The sequence below is a fragment of a genome, unplaced genomic scaffold, assembly GCF_019419815.1.
Source record: "Pyrus x bretschneideri cultivar Hongxiangsu unplaced genomic scaffold, Pyrus_bretschneideri_v1 Contig3, whole genome shotgun sequence".
NCBI lineage: Eukaryota > Viridiplantae > Streptophyta > Magnoliopsida > Rosales > Rosaceae > Pyrus > Pyrus x bretschneideri.
Window position 1 is genome coordinate 6849373 of NW_025999612.1, and position 16004 is coordinate 6865376.

The 16004-nt window shown below is 36.6% G+C and overlaps 1 protein-coding gene across 1 annotated transcript; it reads right to left on the bottom strand.

Moving 5' to 3' along the window:
• Nucleotides 1-795: 795 nt before the first annotated feature.
• LOC103950730 (dolichol-phosphate mannosyltransferase subunit 1) lies at nt 796-3924 on the bottom strand. Its single transcript, XM_009361960.3, has 8 exons — nt 3677-3924; nt 3455-3554; nt 3316-3349; nt 3094-3170; nt 2486-2511; nt 2225-2389; nt 2023-2137; nt 796-1048 (listed from the first exon to the last, which is right to left on the bottom strand). The coding sequence occupies exons 1-8, from the start codon at nt 3769-3771 to the stop codon at nt 944-946; spliced, it is 717 nt and encodes a 238-aa protein (XP_009360235.1). The 5' UTR covers nt 3772-3924; the 3' UTR covers nt 796-943.
• Between the last annotated feature and the right edge of the window lie 12080 nt (nt 3925-16004).

Below are 16004 nucleotides of genomic sequence, written 5' to 3' on the forward strand. Positions count from 1 at the left end.
TTTCTCCTTCCCCCCCTCCAAAAATCCACTCCAACCCATGACCCAAAATTAACCTAAAACCTAAAACTCATTTGAGGGTCAAATACCGGCCCAGTTTTAGGCCACAAAGCAAAATGGGCCCCACCAACTGAGACTGAAACCGGGGCTGTGAAGCCCAGTTCCCTTTCCCTACTCGCCTATTCGCTAGGCATTTGCAGAAAACCAACAGCCCCACGTGGGGGTGTTCCCCCGCCTGTCAATGCAATAAGTAGGCCCAACGGCTACATTTAAATGGGGCGTTGGTTAATCCAACGGTCCAGGTTCAATTTTTTTTTTTTTTTTCAAGTTTATGTGGTTTATCATGATTTTCATGTATTGATTTAGTGATTTATCAAAATTTATCGGAATTTAAATATTTTTATGTTAAAATGTTCATAAAATTAATTTAGGATAGTCTACATAATTTTTTTTTTAAGTTAATTTAAAAAAAATAGCCTTAATTCATTCTTTCGTTGCTAATCTGGGGCTAAAATTTTAGGCGAGAAGGATTGAAGTAGAAAAACTGTTTCTGGGTTAAAACCTAAATTTTTTGAGCTAAATAATTTTAAGTTTTAGGTCACCATTGAAGATGATCTTAGGACCAAAGGGCATATTGCTTTTGGTTCTAATATTCAGCCGGGATTTTGCCGCGGTTCATGGAGCGCTCTTATAAAGAGCACGAACAATGGAAGCTGAAAAGTAGTTAACAAAGGCATTGCGACGGGTCTACTTCCCGAGCATTACAAGAAGCAACTACAAAGTACAAACAAAAGAATATATATGAACAAATTTATATCGTTCCCTCGGTTCAAAATTGTTCTAAATCAGTTAGAATTTATGAAAAAAAGCTAAATGTAACTTTAAGCGTTTACATATTGGGTGCAAAAGCGGATAAAGGGTGAATACGAGGTGTAATTTATGCATCTCATGTTGTAACGAGAAGATAGGCGAGGCCTTTCAGATATTCGACAATTTCAGATCCTCCAAGCTTTGAAATTCCATATACCCTGTCAACAAAACTGATTGGAACCTGAGGACAACAGGCAAAAAGTCCGAGGATCAGACAATAATGCAGTTATTTGAAGCCAAAAATGAAGAGAACGGGCAAATTTAGGTGAAAACCAAATTCAAATATGCAAGGGCTTGCATGAGCACGCAAACAACTGTTAATAATACTCTCGATTCTATTACATCGTATCAACGGTTACGTTTATCTAAAATTAACTATGAAAACAATACTTATAAAATTCTAGCTCACAAATTACCGGCCATTGTAAAAGAAAAGTCATCAAAGCAGCAGGGTAGCAAACGAGACTGATGATTCTAGAATCCTAGTGCACAAATTATTTTGTACTTTTGAAGGGCATTTACATTTGTCGCATTTTATCAAATATGTTCATGAATTTCTTATATTGAATGCCGTCAAAATTTCACAGTTTCACATTGAACCAAATTAACACTACATACAACGGTAAGCTATCAGTGGATACAAATACACCAGTTCCCGAATAACTTCGATGCTCTGTTTAAAAAATCAGTGGGCATCTCTTATTGGTTCCTAGTGTACTTTTCAAAATGAAGGAATCATAGTGTACTTTTTAAGTGCCTATTTCAAAATATCCTCAAGCTAGCAATACATCTTAAATCCAACAAATGCAAAGCTGATAAGCACAAGGCTTCACCATAATCTACAACCAACATCCTAGTGTCCGAAGAATGTGAAACTCAAAATAAGAACAGAGAAAACCATTCATGGTAGGAGGCATGAAAACAGACACAAGCCCCATTTTGTTTGTTATTAAAAGATAGAAATATGGGGAGGGTGTACGTGGCAGTCAATATAGAAACAAAAAAAAGACATGGGCACCAATTATAAGAAGATTGATACTTCCGATGATGTCGACAAAAGCAACAGTGACAAATGCAAAGCTTGCTTCGTGACCATGGTACTATCTATTTCAACCACAAGGTTAAGGCAAACATGCATGACATAATTGTATCTACCTCTTCGATATGGTATCCTTTTCTAGAAGCACGAACTATCATCTCCATCTGAAAGACGTAGCCCTTGCTGACACAGGAACTAATGATATCTTCAAGCACTGTTTTCCTGTAAAGCCTACAAAAGAACCACAAAAATGTCAGTCCTATGATCATGTTAAGCATGATACAGTACATAACTCAATACAATAATCAAATCTTGTACCGAAATGATCCAGTCAAATCTGATACACCAGGCCATAGTAGTGTGTGTGCAAGAACATTGGCTCCTCTACTTGTTAGTTTGCGCATAAGATTCCATCCATGGACCCCGCCACCTCTGACATAACGAGTTCCAGTAACTATACTTGCACCAGTTTCCAGCTGTTTCCTATTAATAAACACACCACAAGCAAATTCACGAGGAATTAAGAAATGAAGTATACTATGGAATCGTAGGGAACCACAAGAAAGAACTTGTTCTTACTTGATGAAGCTTGGCAAATACTTTGGCTGCATCATAAGAAGAAAAGAAAATGAATAAAACCGTGAAGGTGATGACAAGTTGGAAATCTACGGAAACATATAACATCCAAGAAAAGAATAGAAAACAAACCCAAAATGCATATCAATGTAGTGGCCAGAGGAGGGCTCCCTTGTGTTCAAAGGGAAGAGAGAATTCAATTCTAATGCTTGACTTAATTGAAATAGCAACATAAAACAAGATTCGAAAGAAATTACTCAAACAATAATTTCCCCTAAACATTTCTAACTATCAATATGAATAACAAGCACTCAATAAGCTTTAAACCAATGAGGCAGTCTACCGTAAAATAGAAAGGTAATGGCTATTATCCTCTCCATTTTTTAATTTCGCAGAGATAGCCCTCATAAATGTAATAGAGAAAATTTCCAAGTTTCTTTTGCGCTCCAAATTAACAAACCACACAACCCCTCCCATCGTTGTTTACAGTTACCGATTCAAATAAAACTGTTGGACAGCGGACGGTTATCACTTCGAGTGAAATATGTGAAGTAAACAATCAAACACCGTAAATGCTTTACATAAACATCCTAAAGACATGATATACTTACGTGATGTGATAAATCTGCGTCCATGATCACAACAAAGTTCCCGGAAGCATGCTTCAAACCATGAATGTAAGCCGTTCCTGAAATTCGGAAAAACATTACAAACTATTGCTACTTTACTTAACATTCCACACAACATGTATAACATTTCACTTGAATTGGTAATCCCACTTTGCTCAACGGAAAACAGAAAAATTGAATTAAATTTTTAACATAATCACTTACCTAACCCAAGCTTCTTAGCTCTAGCTCTCAACAGCTACAACAAAATACATAAATAATTAAATAATTAAACAAAGATAAACAGAACTAGAACAAGTCTGGATAAAAAAGGAAGAAATTAAGCAGAAAACGAAGTGCTTACGATGCGATCGTGACCGTAGAGTTGCTGCAACTGTTCAACAATCTCCTGAGTGCCGTCGGGGCTTCCATCGTCAACGACGATTATCTCAAAGTCAACATCCCTACACACCAAAAAAAAAACACACGAAAATCGAATTATTCGCCACGAATTTATTCCGAAATTTGATTATTCATGAACTCGATTACAGAGAAAGGAGTGAGAGAGCGAGGGTGGGACGATTACCGGAGATGCTTGAAGACGAGGTAGACGAGGAGGGCGATGTTGAGGCGCTCGTTGTAGGTCGGGACTATGATGCTGTACTTGTTCTTCGTCTCCATTTTTCGCTCAATTTCTCGTTCGCCGATTTTCAATTCGATCTCAGGCGCATCGCCGTAGGGAAAACAAAAGGAAAAGTTATTTGGAGAAAGAAAAATCAATTTTTGTGGTTCTGGAAAGGGAGAGTTCGGGCCCCGTTCAGCTTCCGGTTGGGTTGGAGAGGTAACCCGCGCAATTCTGGAATAATGTAGGCCCAGCATGTGTTTGGGGATTTTTGTCTTTAAATTTTTTTTGGCTTATTATATTAAACACTTCATAAATTGTTGAATAAATCTCAGATACTTGATGCACCTTACATTTGTTTTTTTATTAATAATTATATTAATACACCCCACTTATTTTCCCATAATACCATCATACTCCACATTCTTAATATACACCTTACATACATGCATCCTATATTTTCTATACACCCCACATTTCTCAAATCATATAAAGCTTTTAATTTGAAAAAAAAAATGCGGACTGAAATTTTGACAAAAGATGCCGCATGGGATTTAAAGCATATGTGGGTTGTTTTCAATTCCACCATTAAAACCCATCTCGTCAATTTTTAATATTTGGTGGTAATTTTAGGTGTTTAATTCTTCATGTAATCCATGTGATCCCTAAAAAATGAATACTAACATAGAAGCTTGAATAATGCATCAAAAGCAAGATATAATAATTATCAATGTCGTCAAAAACACTAAAACAATAAAAAAATATGAAGTCTTACCTTATGTGAAGCTTTCAAAACATCGATTTCGTGTTTCATTCGTCAAAAATAATTTTTCACAATCAACATGTTTGTAGTTTCATTGGTTAAGATTTTGTTCAATAATGGAGGGTTTGAGGGGTTTTGATAGTTAAAGAAGATAAATAATATGTTAAAAGTAATTTGGGGTGTATATAGAAATTTTTTTTGTTAACCTAATAAGGTCAAAATTGTCATTACATAGTAGGGTAAATAAGTCATTTAATACTAAAATTTAATATGGGGTGCATTCAACATTTTGTGGGATGTTAATATAAAAATCTTTTTTTTTTCTTCATGTTAATCAGTTTAATGTGGAAATCACAATTGAGTACAATCGAGACATGTGAGAGGGGTTACAAATCAAGGGGCAAGGTAGAGGGAGGCCTGGAAAACGAGTCGTGTTTGTCATATTCGTGTCGTTTCTGTGTCATACTTAATATTTTCACGGGTCGTGTTATGTCAAATCCGTTATCTTAAAGGATTCTTAACAGGTGACCCAATAACGATCCGATTCTCTAACAAGTCATGTCGTTTCGTATCAAGTTAACGGGTCATCCAACAAATTGTCATACTTAATATCTAGATTTGACAAACAATATTTTATCATATATTCTCGATAAAGTTTAAGAATTTTTTTTTTTTTTAATTTTAAATGTTCTCGAATTTGACGTTTGTCGATCATTTCATATTATTCGTAACTGTATGTAGTTTTCTCCCTTTTTAAACTTCACAAAATTTAGAGTGAGAGTGAGAATCACAAAAGCATAAAGTTTAGAAGTAGGATGAACCAAATGCCAAGTAACCACCACCCTTTACCTTTTGTTTTTATTTTTTTTTTTATTTTTTTTATATCCTTGCATTGCAAAGTAAGCCATCCCTTTATTCCAAATTTCTAACCCAAATCAGAAGTACTCCTCTCTATATATCCACCTCAATACTCCCCGTGAACCTCACCGCAAACCAACAACAATGACAAGCGAGTCACACAAAACCGGCACCCACTCCTCAGCCGATCACGGAGGCAGCAGGCACAACAAGCAACTCGACAAAGAAATCCGAGACATGGTCTCCACCATCACCAACCGAGTCACCGACATCCACAAGTCCGGCTCCATCCACCATGAGGATGAGGATGAACACGGCGTGAGGATCATCACCCTCGCTGGATCCAACACCGGAGCTACATTGAGGAGTGAGCTGGATCACGAGAACATGAACAAATCTGGAGGGCTTCATGGTGGTGGTCCAGCGTTCGGAGACGCTGATGAGCTGAGCACTTATGTGAACAGCAATTTCCAGGCTGTGAACAACTCCCTCATGATGGGCGGTAGCTACACCACGAATGACCCCGGTGTTCATTTGGACATCACGGATGTTGTGGAGCCGCACGGAGGGCATCACGGGAGGCCGGAGAGGCGGGGGTGGAAGGGTAAGAAGAAGGAGAAGGAGAAGGAGAAGGAGAAGGAGAAGGAGAAGGAGGAGAGCTTCCATAGCGACCAGCATGATGAGCAAGTTGAGGACTGATGTCATTACGTTTCTTGATTTTTCATGAAGTGGCTTGATTAATTACAAATAATAAGAAGCCTTTCTTTGGCTTTCAGGTTTGTTAAGTTATGATCAATTACTTTCACTTCCGAAATTGTCTTTTGTATTGTCTGGACCTTTTCTTTCGGCTAAAGAATGCAAAAATCATGATGAGCATTATAATTTTATTTATGGTCGATAAATTTTTCGATGAAACTGACACATTTTCGTGTCGTGCTACAAATCCATAAAATATCAACATACTATTATCTATTCATATGAGAGCATGTACATTAGTATATCACTGCATGAGCGAGTGGTCATCAGGTCCATCACTCTCAGTTTTTGTTCGTCATTGTCATTTACGGTTAGTTTGGTATAGTTGTGCGTTGAAAAAAAAATTATTTTTGTTGTGCTGTAAGAATAAGTGTAGAATTATCAGAGAGATGGGCCAAAAGCCACTTCCAACAACACCGATACTATTCTCAACTTGGTAATTACCATCTATACAATCCGTTAGGTGTGGGGTTTTATCACAAATGGTCTCGATGTTAGTTGGAGTGGGTTTATGATATTTAAACTCTTCTTTTCTCATTGATACGGTTGATGTGGGACATTTCAACAATAAGCAGCTGTGAAATAAATCAGTAAAGTGTTTGGTAATGATAATTGTAAAAGTGCTTTTAATAAAAAAAAGAATAAAAAAAAGTAATATTATAGTGTTTGGTAAATATTTATGCATAACAGTTGTGATCGTGTAAAATGACAAAAAAAACAAAACTTATGGGTTTTTCTTCCTTTCTTTTTCTTTCTGCCAAAAAGTTCATGATTGTTCCCTTTTTCCTTTCTTCTTTGTTTCCCTTTCTTTCTAGCTTTTTCTGACACACCCCGATCGAGATCAGGGCATGCTGGCCGTCACATGGAAGTGACGTAACTATGTGCACAGTGCGGAAGCTAATAAAATAGTAATGTAAATAGTACGAATAAATAAAAACTAGCATACATAAGGTAATAGAAACAAGTGCTAGCGTAAGTGAGACACAAGTTCAGAGCAATAAGCCTAAAGCAATCCAAAAGAAAACGACGCAACAACAGTACACCCGAAGGTGGTCCTACGCTGGTGGTCGTCTGTCAAATATGCCGGGAAAGCCCTCTGGGGAACCACCAAACGTGCTAGCCAACTAGAACCTGGAGGGGTGCAAAACAAAAGTGTGAGTGGGCAAAAACAAAGCTTCTCGAAAACCATTTAATAAATAAGTTCTAACCCATCGCCGTAAAACCTGTATACTTCCCGGAAAATAGATATACGTATATATACCAATCATGCTCAAGAATATGCTATGCCAAAACCTCAAAATGAAATGCAAGTGCTCAGGTAAAATCATATTAACATCATATAAACTGTCAGCCGGAGTCACCTAACGTGACCTGTACGGCTGAATCTAGAGCTCAAATCTCAATCTCACTATCTGGACCTGTACACGAGTTGGAACCACCTAAAGTGGTCTGTACGACAGGCCTGGGTGTAATACATATAAACACTCAAGTGCTACGATCACGTGAAGGCTGGGCGAATAATCGCGGGTCACCTACGAGTCGGAACCACCTAAAGTGGTCTGTATGACAGGACTGTGCACCTAACTTGGATCCAAGCTGAGCGTGTGGTGCAGGAGGTGATCATCACGTGAAGGACTGTGCCCAACTCTGGGCTGGAGCACTAACACCGGGGGTGCAGGTTATGAGCTCTCTATGTATCTCAAATCACTACTAAACGTAAATATAAATTACCACTCACCTGGCACTTACCTGTGCGTCCACAGCACCAATACATACACACATATATATAAATGCGACTAATCATGCATAACAACCGACAATATAAAAATGGCATTTAACTAATAAACATTTAATTCAATTTCTGGGAAAATATAAGTATATAGGTATATACGGAAAACCAAAAGCCCACTCACTGGTAAGTGGAAGGGTCATAGCCCCCCTGCCTCGAGTGACCGCGCTCGTCCTCGGGATAGGTCTCACCTATATGTGAAACAACTATAAAAACGTTAATTTTAAAGCACATAACCAAACTTATGAAATAACTTCTCAAACAATGCTCAAATGGGGTGTATGAATACACCAACGTGATCTACTCAACCTCAGGAACATCCCCATATTTTTAAAATAATTTTTCACCGTCGCACGCGCCCCCACGCGCCGGCCAAGGCACGGCCACGCGCAGGCACGCTTACGGCATCAACTGACGGCGTTAGGAATATTCCGTCAGATTTGACGAAATATTCCGTCGTCTTCCCTGGCGAGCCTCCGGCATCGTCGCCGGCGCCGGAAAACTGGGAATTTTTCAAATAGTCCTATCTTCTTCGTTTTTCAACCAAATTTCACGAAATTGGTACCAAAATGAAGCTTACAACGAGAGGAACACAATCATACCACTTTCAAGTGCTAAAAACCACAAAATCTTACCTGGAAAATCACCCCAACTCTGGCCAACTTCGAAACTCGTGATCCCGACGTCCAAAACCTTCAAACGAACCACCCCGAGCCTCCTAGGGACCTCACCAAGCTTTCTACAAGCTTGAAATTCCCTAAAACGTGAGAAATTACGTGTGCATGAACAGTACCAAAATCGGGCATCGTGAGTTCGACGTGAAAACAAAGGTATTCTTACCTGAAATGGGTATGGTTGGACTCCTACAAGCCTCACGAGCATGAATAAATACTTTATACCTTCGATCTGTGAAGGTTTGATAAGTTTGTGTGTGTGTCCGTATGTTTCAAGGAGAATGGGAAAGGAATGGGGCTCGGGACAAGGGAGTACAGGGCAAGGGAATGAATGTGGGTGCAGGTTATGGTGTGTGGCCCAAAACATGCCAACAAGGAACCCAAAAACAACCACAAAACATAAAGAAAATGCACTAGGGGCAAAACTGTCTTTTCACGCGTACGTTTTAATATTCCCGGGACGGGCTGTCACATTTTCATTCTTCTTTCTTAATATTTCGTTATGCCAAAATGTTTCTGGCTTTTCTTCCATTTTTCATCAATGATCCCTCCTGAAATTTCAAAGTCCTCACCCACCTTCATCCCTTCGCATTTCTCTTTCAATTTCGGCGATCTGGAACCTTCATCCTCACTCCCATTACTATTTTCTGCATTTCAATTTCTAGGGCATTACATGTTTTGGAAGGTGTGGTGGTGGATGGGTGGGTGGGATTTGTGTTATCATCTAGCAGGGAGTGCGTTGGGATCATGGTATGCGAGGTGGCGATGGGTGTATTTGGTGGGGATTGGGAGAGAGATGGGGTGGCAAATCTGGGGAGTAAGAAGAGATGAAGGGGATGGGGTGGTGAATCTAGGTCGTACGGCACCATAGAGCAATTGGAGAAAGGGGGTTGAGTCTATAACTAGATGAAGGAGAACGAAAGGGTAAAGTTGCCATTTTGAAAAATTCATTTAATGGCACTGTTCACCCATGTATTGTGATAAAAAGTTGTTTTTCCAAAGCTGGGTTTTGCTGCTTTGCCTTTTTAGTTTTTTTTTTCACCCAAAACTATGAAAAAAGGCTGATTTTAAAAGTTTACCAAACACAAAAAACTGGGTGCTTTTTTGCATACCTGTTTTTTTTTTCAAAAGTTAAGCAATACCAAACTGGTACTTGGCCTTTTGGGGGGTGAATATTACTTGGTTTCTTACCGGAAGAAGTCAGTCCCTTTCACATAACAACATTTCATCATTTCACTGTACAAATGTCATAATTTAAATTGTTAAATCTTTTTATCATCATCTAAAGCAAAGTTCATTTGATTTTAAAATAGCTTAGTCATCCATATGTGTCTAACAAATCAATAATTATAATAACAAGTAATATCATTATTATTAACTATCAATCTGCCAGAAGAAATGACCCCTTATATATAAGGAATCAAACAGTGTTCTTCCGAAGTGCCTCTAATGACCATTGCATATTATACTCTTTCACATGGTATGTTTAAGTTCCACAGAACATAAGCTAAATTGTTAGGAGCGCACCACAAAAATTAGGAAGAGGAACTTAAAATGACTAGATACAATACATATATAATGTTTTTGTAGTGCATTTGTAATATTTTAGTAGCATATTTGTAGTTCTGAGTCGTTCACTGATATTCTTTTTGTAATGCATTTTAATAATTAAGTATTAAATTTCTCGATTTTCCAAAAGTAACTATTTCTTTTGTGTATTATCATTTTTCTTCATCATGATATAATAAGATGAATTATTAAGCACATCCAAAAATAAAAAAATTTACTTAATATTTTGAATTACAATATATACGTACAATATTACATAAATGAGTCTAATTGACTAGTGTATTCATAACCGATTTTATGAAGAGACAATTGCCCATTTTATGAAGAAATAGTTGTCGGTAACTTAAACTTAATTACAAACTGCCACATACTTCAACTTATTTATGATAATACTATCACTCTGTTACCTTTGTCCTTATTGGTAAGTGTCTTCATTAAAATTTGTTGTGTGAAACCCCTTCAAATACTCCCCAGTTTTTTGCACATTATTGTGCAAACTATCTAAAGACAATTAACTATTTCGTACGAATTATCAAGAACTATTTCTACATGAATTACTAATAACTATTTCGTTCTATACGAAAGACCAACAATTGTTTCTCCATAAGCTAATGAAAATGGCCTAATTATAGAAAAACAATTTTCGATAATTTCGGAAGAAACAATTTTTGATAATTTATGAAGAAACAATTGTTGATAATTTATAAAGAAATAATGGTTTATACATAAACAGCTGCAAGTAATTTATGAAGAAACCGTTGTTGATAATTTATAAAAACACTGGTCAATAATATATGAACGTAACTTTATATTTTAAAAAAGGAAAAACTAAAGAAAATGGTCTCACAAACTTCTCATTAACCATAAGCACTTAATCAACTTTTATTAATATTAAAGACAAAAAAAAAAAAAAAAGCAGTGGCAGAGTCATAAATAAGTTAAATTTTGGTTGCATCGACTGTTTATACATGATTATTTAACTATTTATATAATCATCTACAAACAGTCGGTGCCACCTATTAGGGGACTTTTAGGTCAAGGTGGATTTGGGCTTTGAGAACGTCCTCTTGTCTCCATTGGTTCGGTTTCATACCAAGTCCTGGAATATCTTGAAAGAATTAGCACATCTTAGAAAATATCCCGGTTGGATCAATGACTCGAAGATAGGATAGTTAAGCAAATAATGGCTTGATCGATTGAGGCATGGTGTGAGGGCTAGAAGTTTATCAATTTAGCATGAGAGAGAGTTTGCATGGTTGTATGGTATTCTAGGTTGGATAATCTAGGTTTCCTAGGGTCATAATAAGGTTTTTGATGGTTGGGATCTTCAGGGGAAAACCATAGGAAATGCTAAGGTTGGAAAGGCATTTTAGAATTTTTATGCACTAAGGGAGGAATTATCCTAGCTTTGTGTAATACAATCCTCCTAACATTCTATCTTTTCTCTCTGGGCTATGAGGCTCTGTGTCATCATGAATCCTCACTAAGGCATCTGACTTATATTTGTAGTTGAATGATTCATTTTTAGGATTCCTAAGGAATCTCTAGTTGTGGCTTGGTCTTCTCTCCCATTTCTCCCTAGTTCTTCTACCACTTCTATTTAAGTGCAAGATGGCTAGGTGCTGCTACCTGGTGAAACCCGCATCATGCATGTTTCCCAAAGCGTTGCTTTCTCGTGTTAGCCTTCCATAGGCGTTACTTCTTGTAACGCACCTCATGGTTTTCATGTGTCAATCTTCTACGTGAGCTGGGAAGAGAAAGTCAGCTTTTTTTTTCATTAAATGCATGTTTGATAGGCTTTCACGTGTCCCTAAGGCTTAGGGCTTGATTCTTTCTTAACTAAGTTGGTTAGCTTGTTAAGGAAGAAGGAAACTAGGGTGATTCTCTCTCAAACTTACCCACATGGACTACAAAGGTTATAGGCTTCTATCTTTTGGCTCCCAAGCAACCCAAAGTCTTCCATAATCTTGACTTGACAAAGGCCCATAATTTTCTGTAACCATTCACACTACAATTCACTTGACAAGCCCCAAACATGTGGCTTGGGCTTACTTTTGCGTGAATAGTGATTAGCGTGATAAGGCACATGGCTTGATAAATATGCATGAATTTGCGTGGGCATGATGTGATTTATATGAATGTCCGGCTTAATAACCGTAATGTGACATGATTGTAAATATTTTCCTTTCTCAATTCTGCACCTTTGCATGTGTTTTGAGCTTGGTTTAAGGCTTGCATAGTAATTGGGTTTTGAGACTTGACCGGGCTTGTATGTGATATTTTTTGGCCTCAACACCACCAAAATTCATGTATAAACAGTTGACTTAATCATCTATAAATAGTCGGTGCCATCAAATTTCAAGTTAATTTGTGTATAAATAGTTGACCAAATTATGTATAAACAATCAGTGTCACCAAAAGTGATGTATACAGTTTATCTAATCATGCAGAAACCGCTAAAGTTCAACTTAATTTATGTTTAAGGGTGAAATCTTTTACCAAATTACCAATGGTATCACCAAATTTGTACCAAAGTTTTGTATCAATTGATAATGTTTACAGTATTTGTATCGAACTATACATTTTCGATATGGTAATGATATTCAAAATCATCACCGAACTGTAATACTTTATCGAACCAATATTATATAGTTTTCTATTATATAATTAAAAGTTCTTCTCAGCTCAATAACGCAGCATAAAAGAAATTGGTGGCATAAAATGAAATGGCGGCAAAGTGGGATAGCCGAGCCAAAAAAAAAAAAAAAAAAAAAAAAAGATTAGAAGATATAAATGAGTTGAAAAGAAAGAATGCTTTTAAAATGTTACCTGATCCATTAATATTAAGTTTGGTGAAATCAATTTGATTCTTATGACACGCGAGAAGGGCTTGTGCAGCTACAACATGTTTTGAAAAAAGAATTGATATATATTGTAATTACTATTAATTGAATTTTGTAAAATAATTTAAATTCTATTTAGATGGAGGATGAATTTAAGACAATAACACATTTAAGGCTACAAAATATGAGCTAATGGCATACAAATTGAACAATATTATATTTGCTCCTTGAATTGGACTTTAAAAAAACATATTTTTGTGTCATAAAATATTGCCCAATAACATAGCGACAATATCATTATTGTGGTGCCTAAAATAATCTCAAAAATTTGAAAGGTGACATGTGGACCTTTGCTCAAAAAAGACAAGATTGTCCTCATTAAATGAGTAGGCTCCTTAAATACTCTTACGCGCAGCTCAACACCCCTGAAGGCCTTAAATATTCCTACGTGCAGCTCAAGACCCCTGAAGGCCCACAACTCACATGCCTTGATAAGGAAAAGTCAAAGTATTAAAGATAATGATTAATTACACGAATCCTATCTTTAATACATTTCTAATTAAAGATTGACTTCATTCAAGTAAGTACTTCATATTTAAATCAATCAGGAATATTTACATTATTATCTCAATATATTATTTCTTATTTATTATCTTGAGAATATTTTTTCCACACACTTTGGCTAATAGGATGCCTCCATGTATAGGGTAAAACCCCTATACCATGGCCGACACTCTTCCCTATGTGTGTGTGTGTGTGTGTGTGTGTGTGTGTGTGTGTATCTCTCTCTCTCTCTCTCAAATTCTACCAAATTTTGGCAAGCTTTTGTTGTCCCTAAAAACCCTAAACGCATACTTTTTTCAAAGAAACAAATTTAGGCATCGAAGATCGATTAGCCTAACCCCTCATCCCCACCTCGTGGGTGCATGAGGCTTAGATCTTTAATCAAATGTGTTGATTGTTTTACATGTGCATTTTTGCCAAAGGAAGAGACGCATAAATTTTAATCGGCAATTATTATACCATACCAACTGAATTATTAGCATACTAAAATTTGGGGTTACGAAATTTTGGCAGGGTAATGGTAGTAGATTTTGCAATACTAAAAGATTGGTATAGTAATTGGTACAAGAGTTTTGGTACAGTAATCGTACCGAACTCACCCTTATTAATGTACAAACAATTAACTTAATCGTGTATAAACAATTGATCTGATCATGTATAAACAGTCGATGTCACAATAGTTCAACTTACTTTAAATAGTTGACCTGATTATATATAAATAGTCAAGTTACGCAAATGTAACTACTTCCCAAACTTCAATTTATTTACGAAAAAGCCACAATTTTTTTTTACTTCATCTTTTTTACAGTATTGCCACTAAACTTTGGTGGGGGACTTTTAGGTTGAGGTGGAGTTGGGCTTTGAGAGTGTTCTCTTGTCTCCTTTGGTTCAATTTTATACCAAACCCCTGAATATCTCGAAAGAGTTAGCTTGTCTTAGGAAATATCTCGGTTAGATCAATAACTTGAAGATTAGCATGATTGGGTAAATAATGGCTTGATCAAGAGAAGTGTGGTATGGAAGCTAGAAGTTCATCAATTTTACATGAAAGAGAGAAGGATTGGATGATTGTATGGGTGTTTGTTGTTTGATAATCTGGGTTTCCAAAGGTGGTAGCAAGACTTAGAATGGTTGCGATACTTAGAAGATGGACATGGAAAATGCTAAGGTTGCAAGGTGATGTTTCTGGGTTTTCTCTGGTTCTCTGTGTAAAAACTGGGGAATTGGTGGATCCTTTCTCTAATGTTCTCCACATATATTTGTAGTTCAATGATCCTTTCCCGAGGGATCTCTATTTTGGACGTGTTTCTCTGTCCCTCTTCTCCCTAGTTCTTCTTTACCCCCGATCCGTAGGCGGTACTTTTAGTAACGTGGCTCATGGCTTTCACGCATTGAACTTCTGCATAAGCTGGGAAGGGAAAGTTAGCATTAAATGCCTGTTTTGAAGGGCTTTCACGTGAACTTAGGGCTGGAATCTAGTTTAGTCCTAATTGAACTAGTTAGCTTGCTAGGAAAAGAGGTAAAACTATTTCTCTCTCAATACCTGCCTATGTGGACTTCAAAGGTTATGGGCTAGGATCTTTAAACCCCCAAGTAGCCCAAAGTCTTTCGTAACCTTGATTCCACATAAGGCCGATGAATTTTCGTAACCATTCACACCACAATTCACTTAACAAGCCTCGAGCATGTGACTTGGGCTTATTTTAGCATGACAAATAAGTATAGCTTGATTTATGAATATTCGATTTAATTACTGTAGTATGACATGTTTGTAAATTTATTTCTTCATCGATCCCACAATTTTGCATATGTTGGGCTTGAATAGAGGCTTGCATGGTAGTTGAGCTTTGAGACTTATTTGGGCTTGCTCATGACATTTTTGGGCTTCCAACAAACTTCAACTGATTTTTCAAACTATCAGTGCTACTATTTTTTTGGGCAAAACAGAATAATTGTTTTGATTTTTGGTATCTATAAAATCAAAGTTATTCCATAGTTATCACTAGTAGGCATGGCCTTGTTTCTTTCTTCTAGGTCCTAAGGCTTGTTAAGACTTTATTTTATGTATTTTATTTGTCCCATTATGGGCTGTAAGATAATTCATATAAATCAAAAGTTATTTTTCATTGGGCTGTGTGCTCGCAAACATGTGTTGCGCATCAAATAGTTATGAGATTCGCACGTCAGACTATTGGACTAAGTTTATTTTAATAAAAAAAATTATGCTATAACTTTATTTAATGAAAAAAACTTAAATTTTAATGAAAACTCTTTAAATTTTAATAAAAAAGACAAAAAACTTAAATTTTAATGAAAAAGAAATAATTTTAATATTTAAAAAAAAATTTGACGCGCGGACCCGCGCTTCCCTCACACAAACTGTTTATGAAATTTAATACACTGTTTATAAAACTTAATGGTACTGCACTGTTTATGAAACTTAACGGTACGACACTGTTTATAAAATTTAACGATA

What these genes read in the sequence shown, in the direction of transcription:
- LOC103950730 (XM_009361960.3), bottom strand. Translation starts at nt 3,771, where the DNA reads ATGGAGACGAAGAACAAGTACAGCATCATAGTCCCGACCTACAACGAG. An exon ending in AGCTAAGAAGCTTGGGTTAG is followed by an intron (nt 3,171 to 3,315) that starts GTAAGTGATTAT and finishes TCCGAATTTCAG; the next exon opens with GAACGGCTTACATTCATGGT. An exon ending in AAGGATACCATATCGAAGAG is followed by an intron (nt 1,049 to 2,022) that starts GTAGATACAATT and finishes TGTTGTCCTCAG; the next exon opens with GTTCCAATCAGTTTTGTTGA.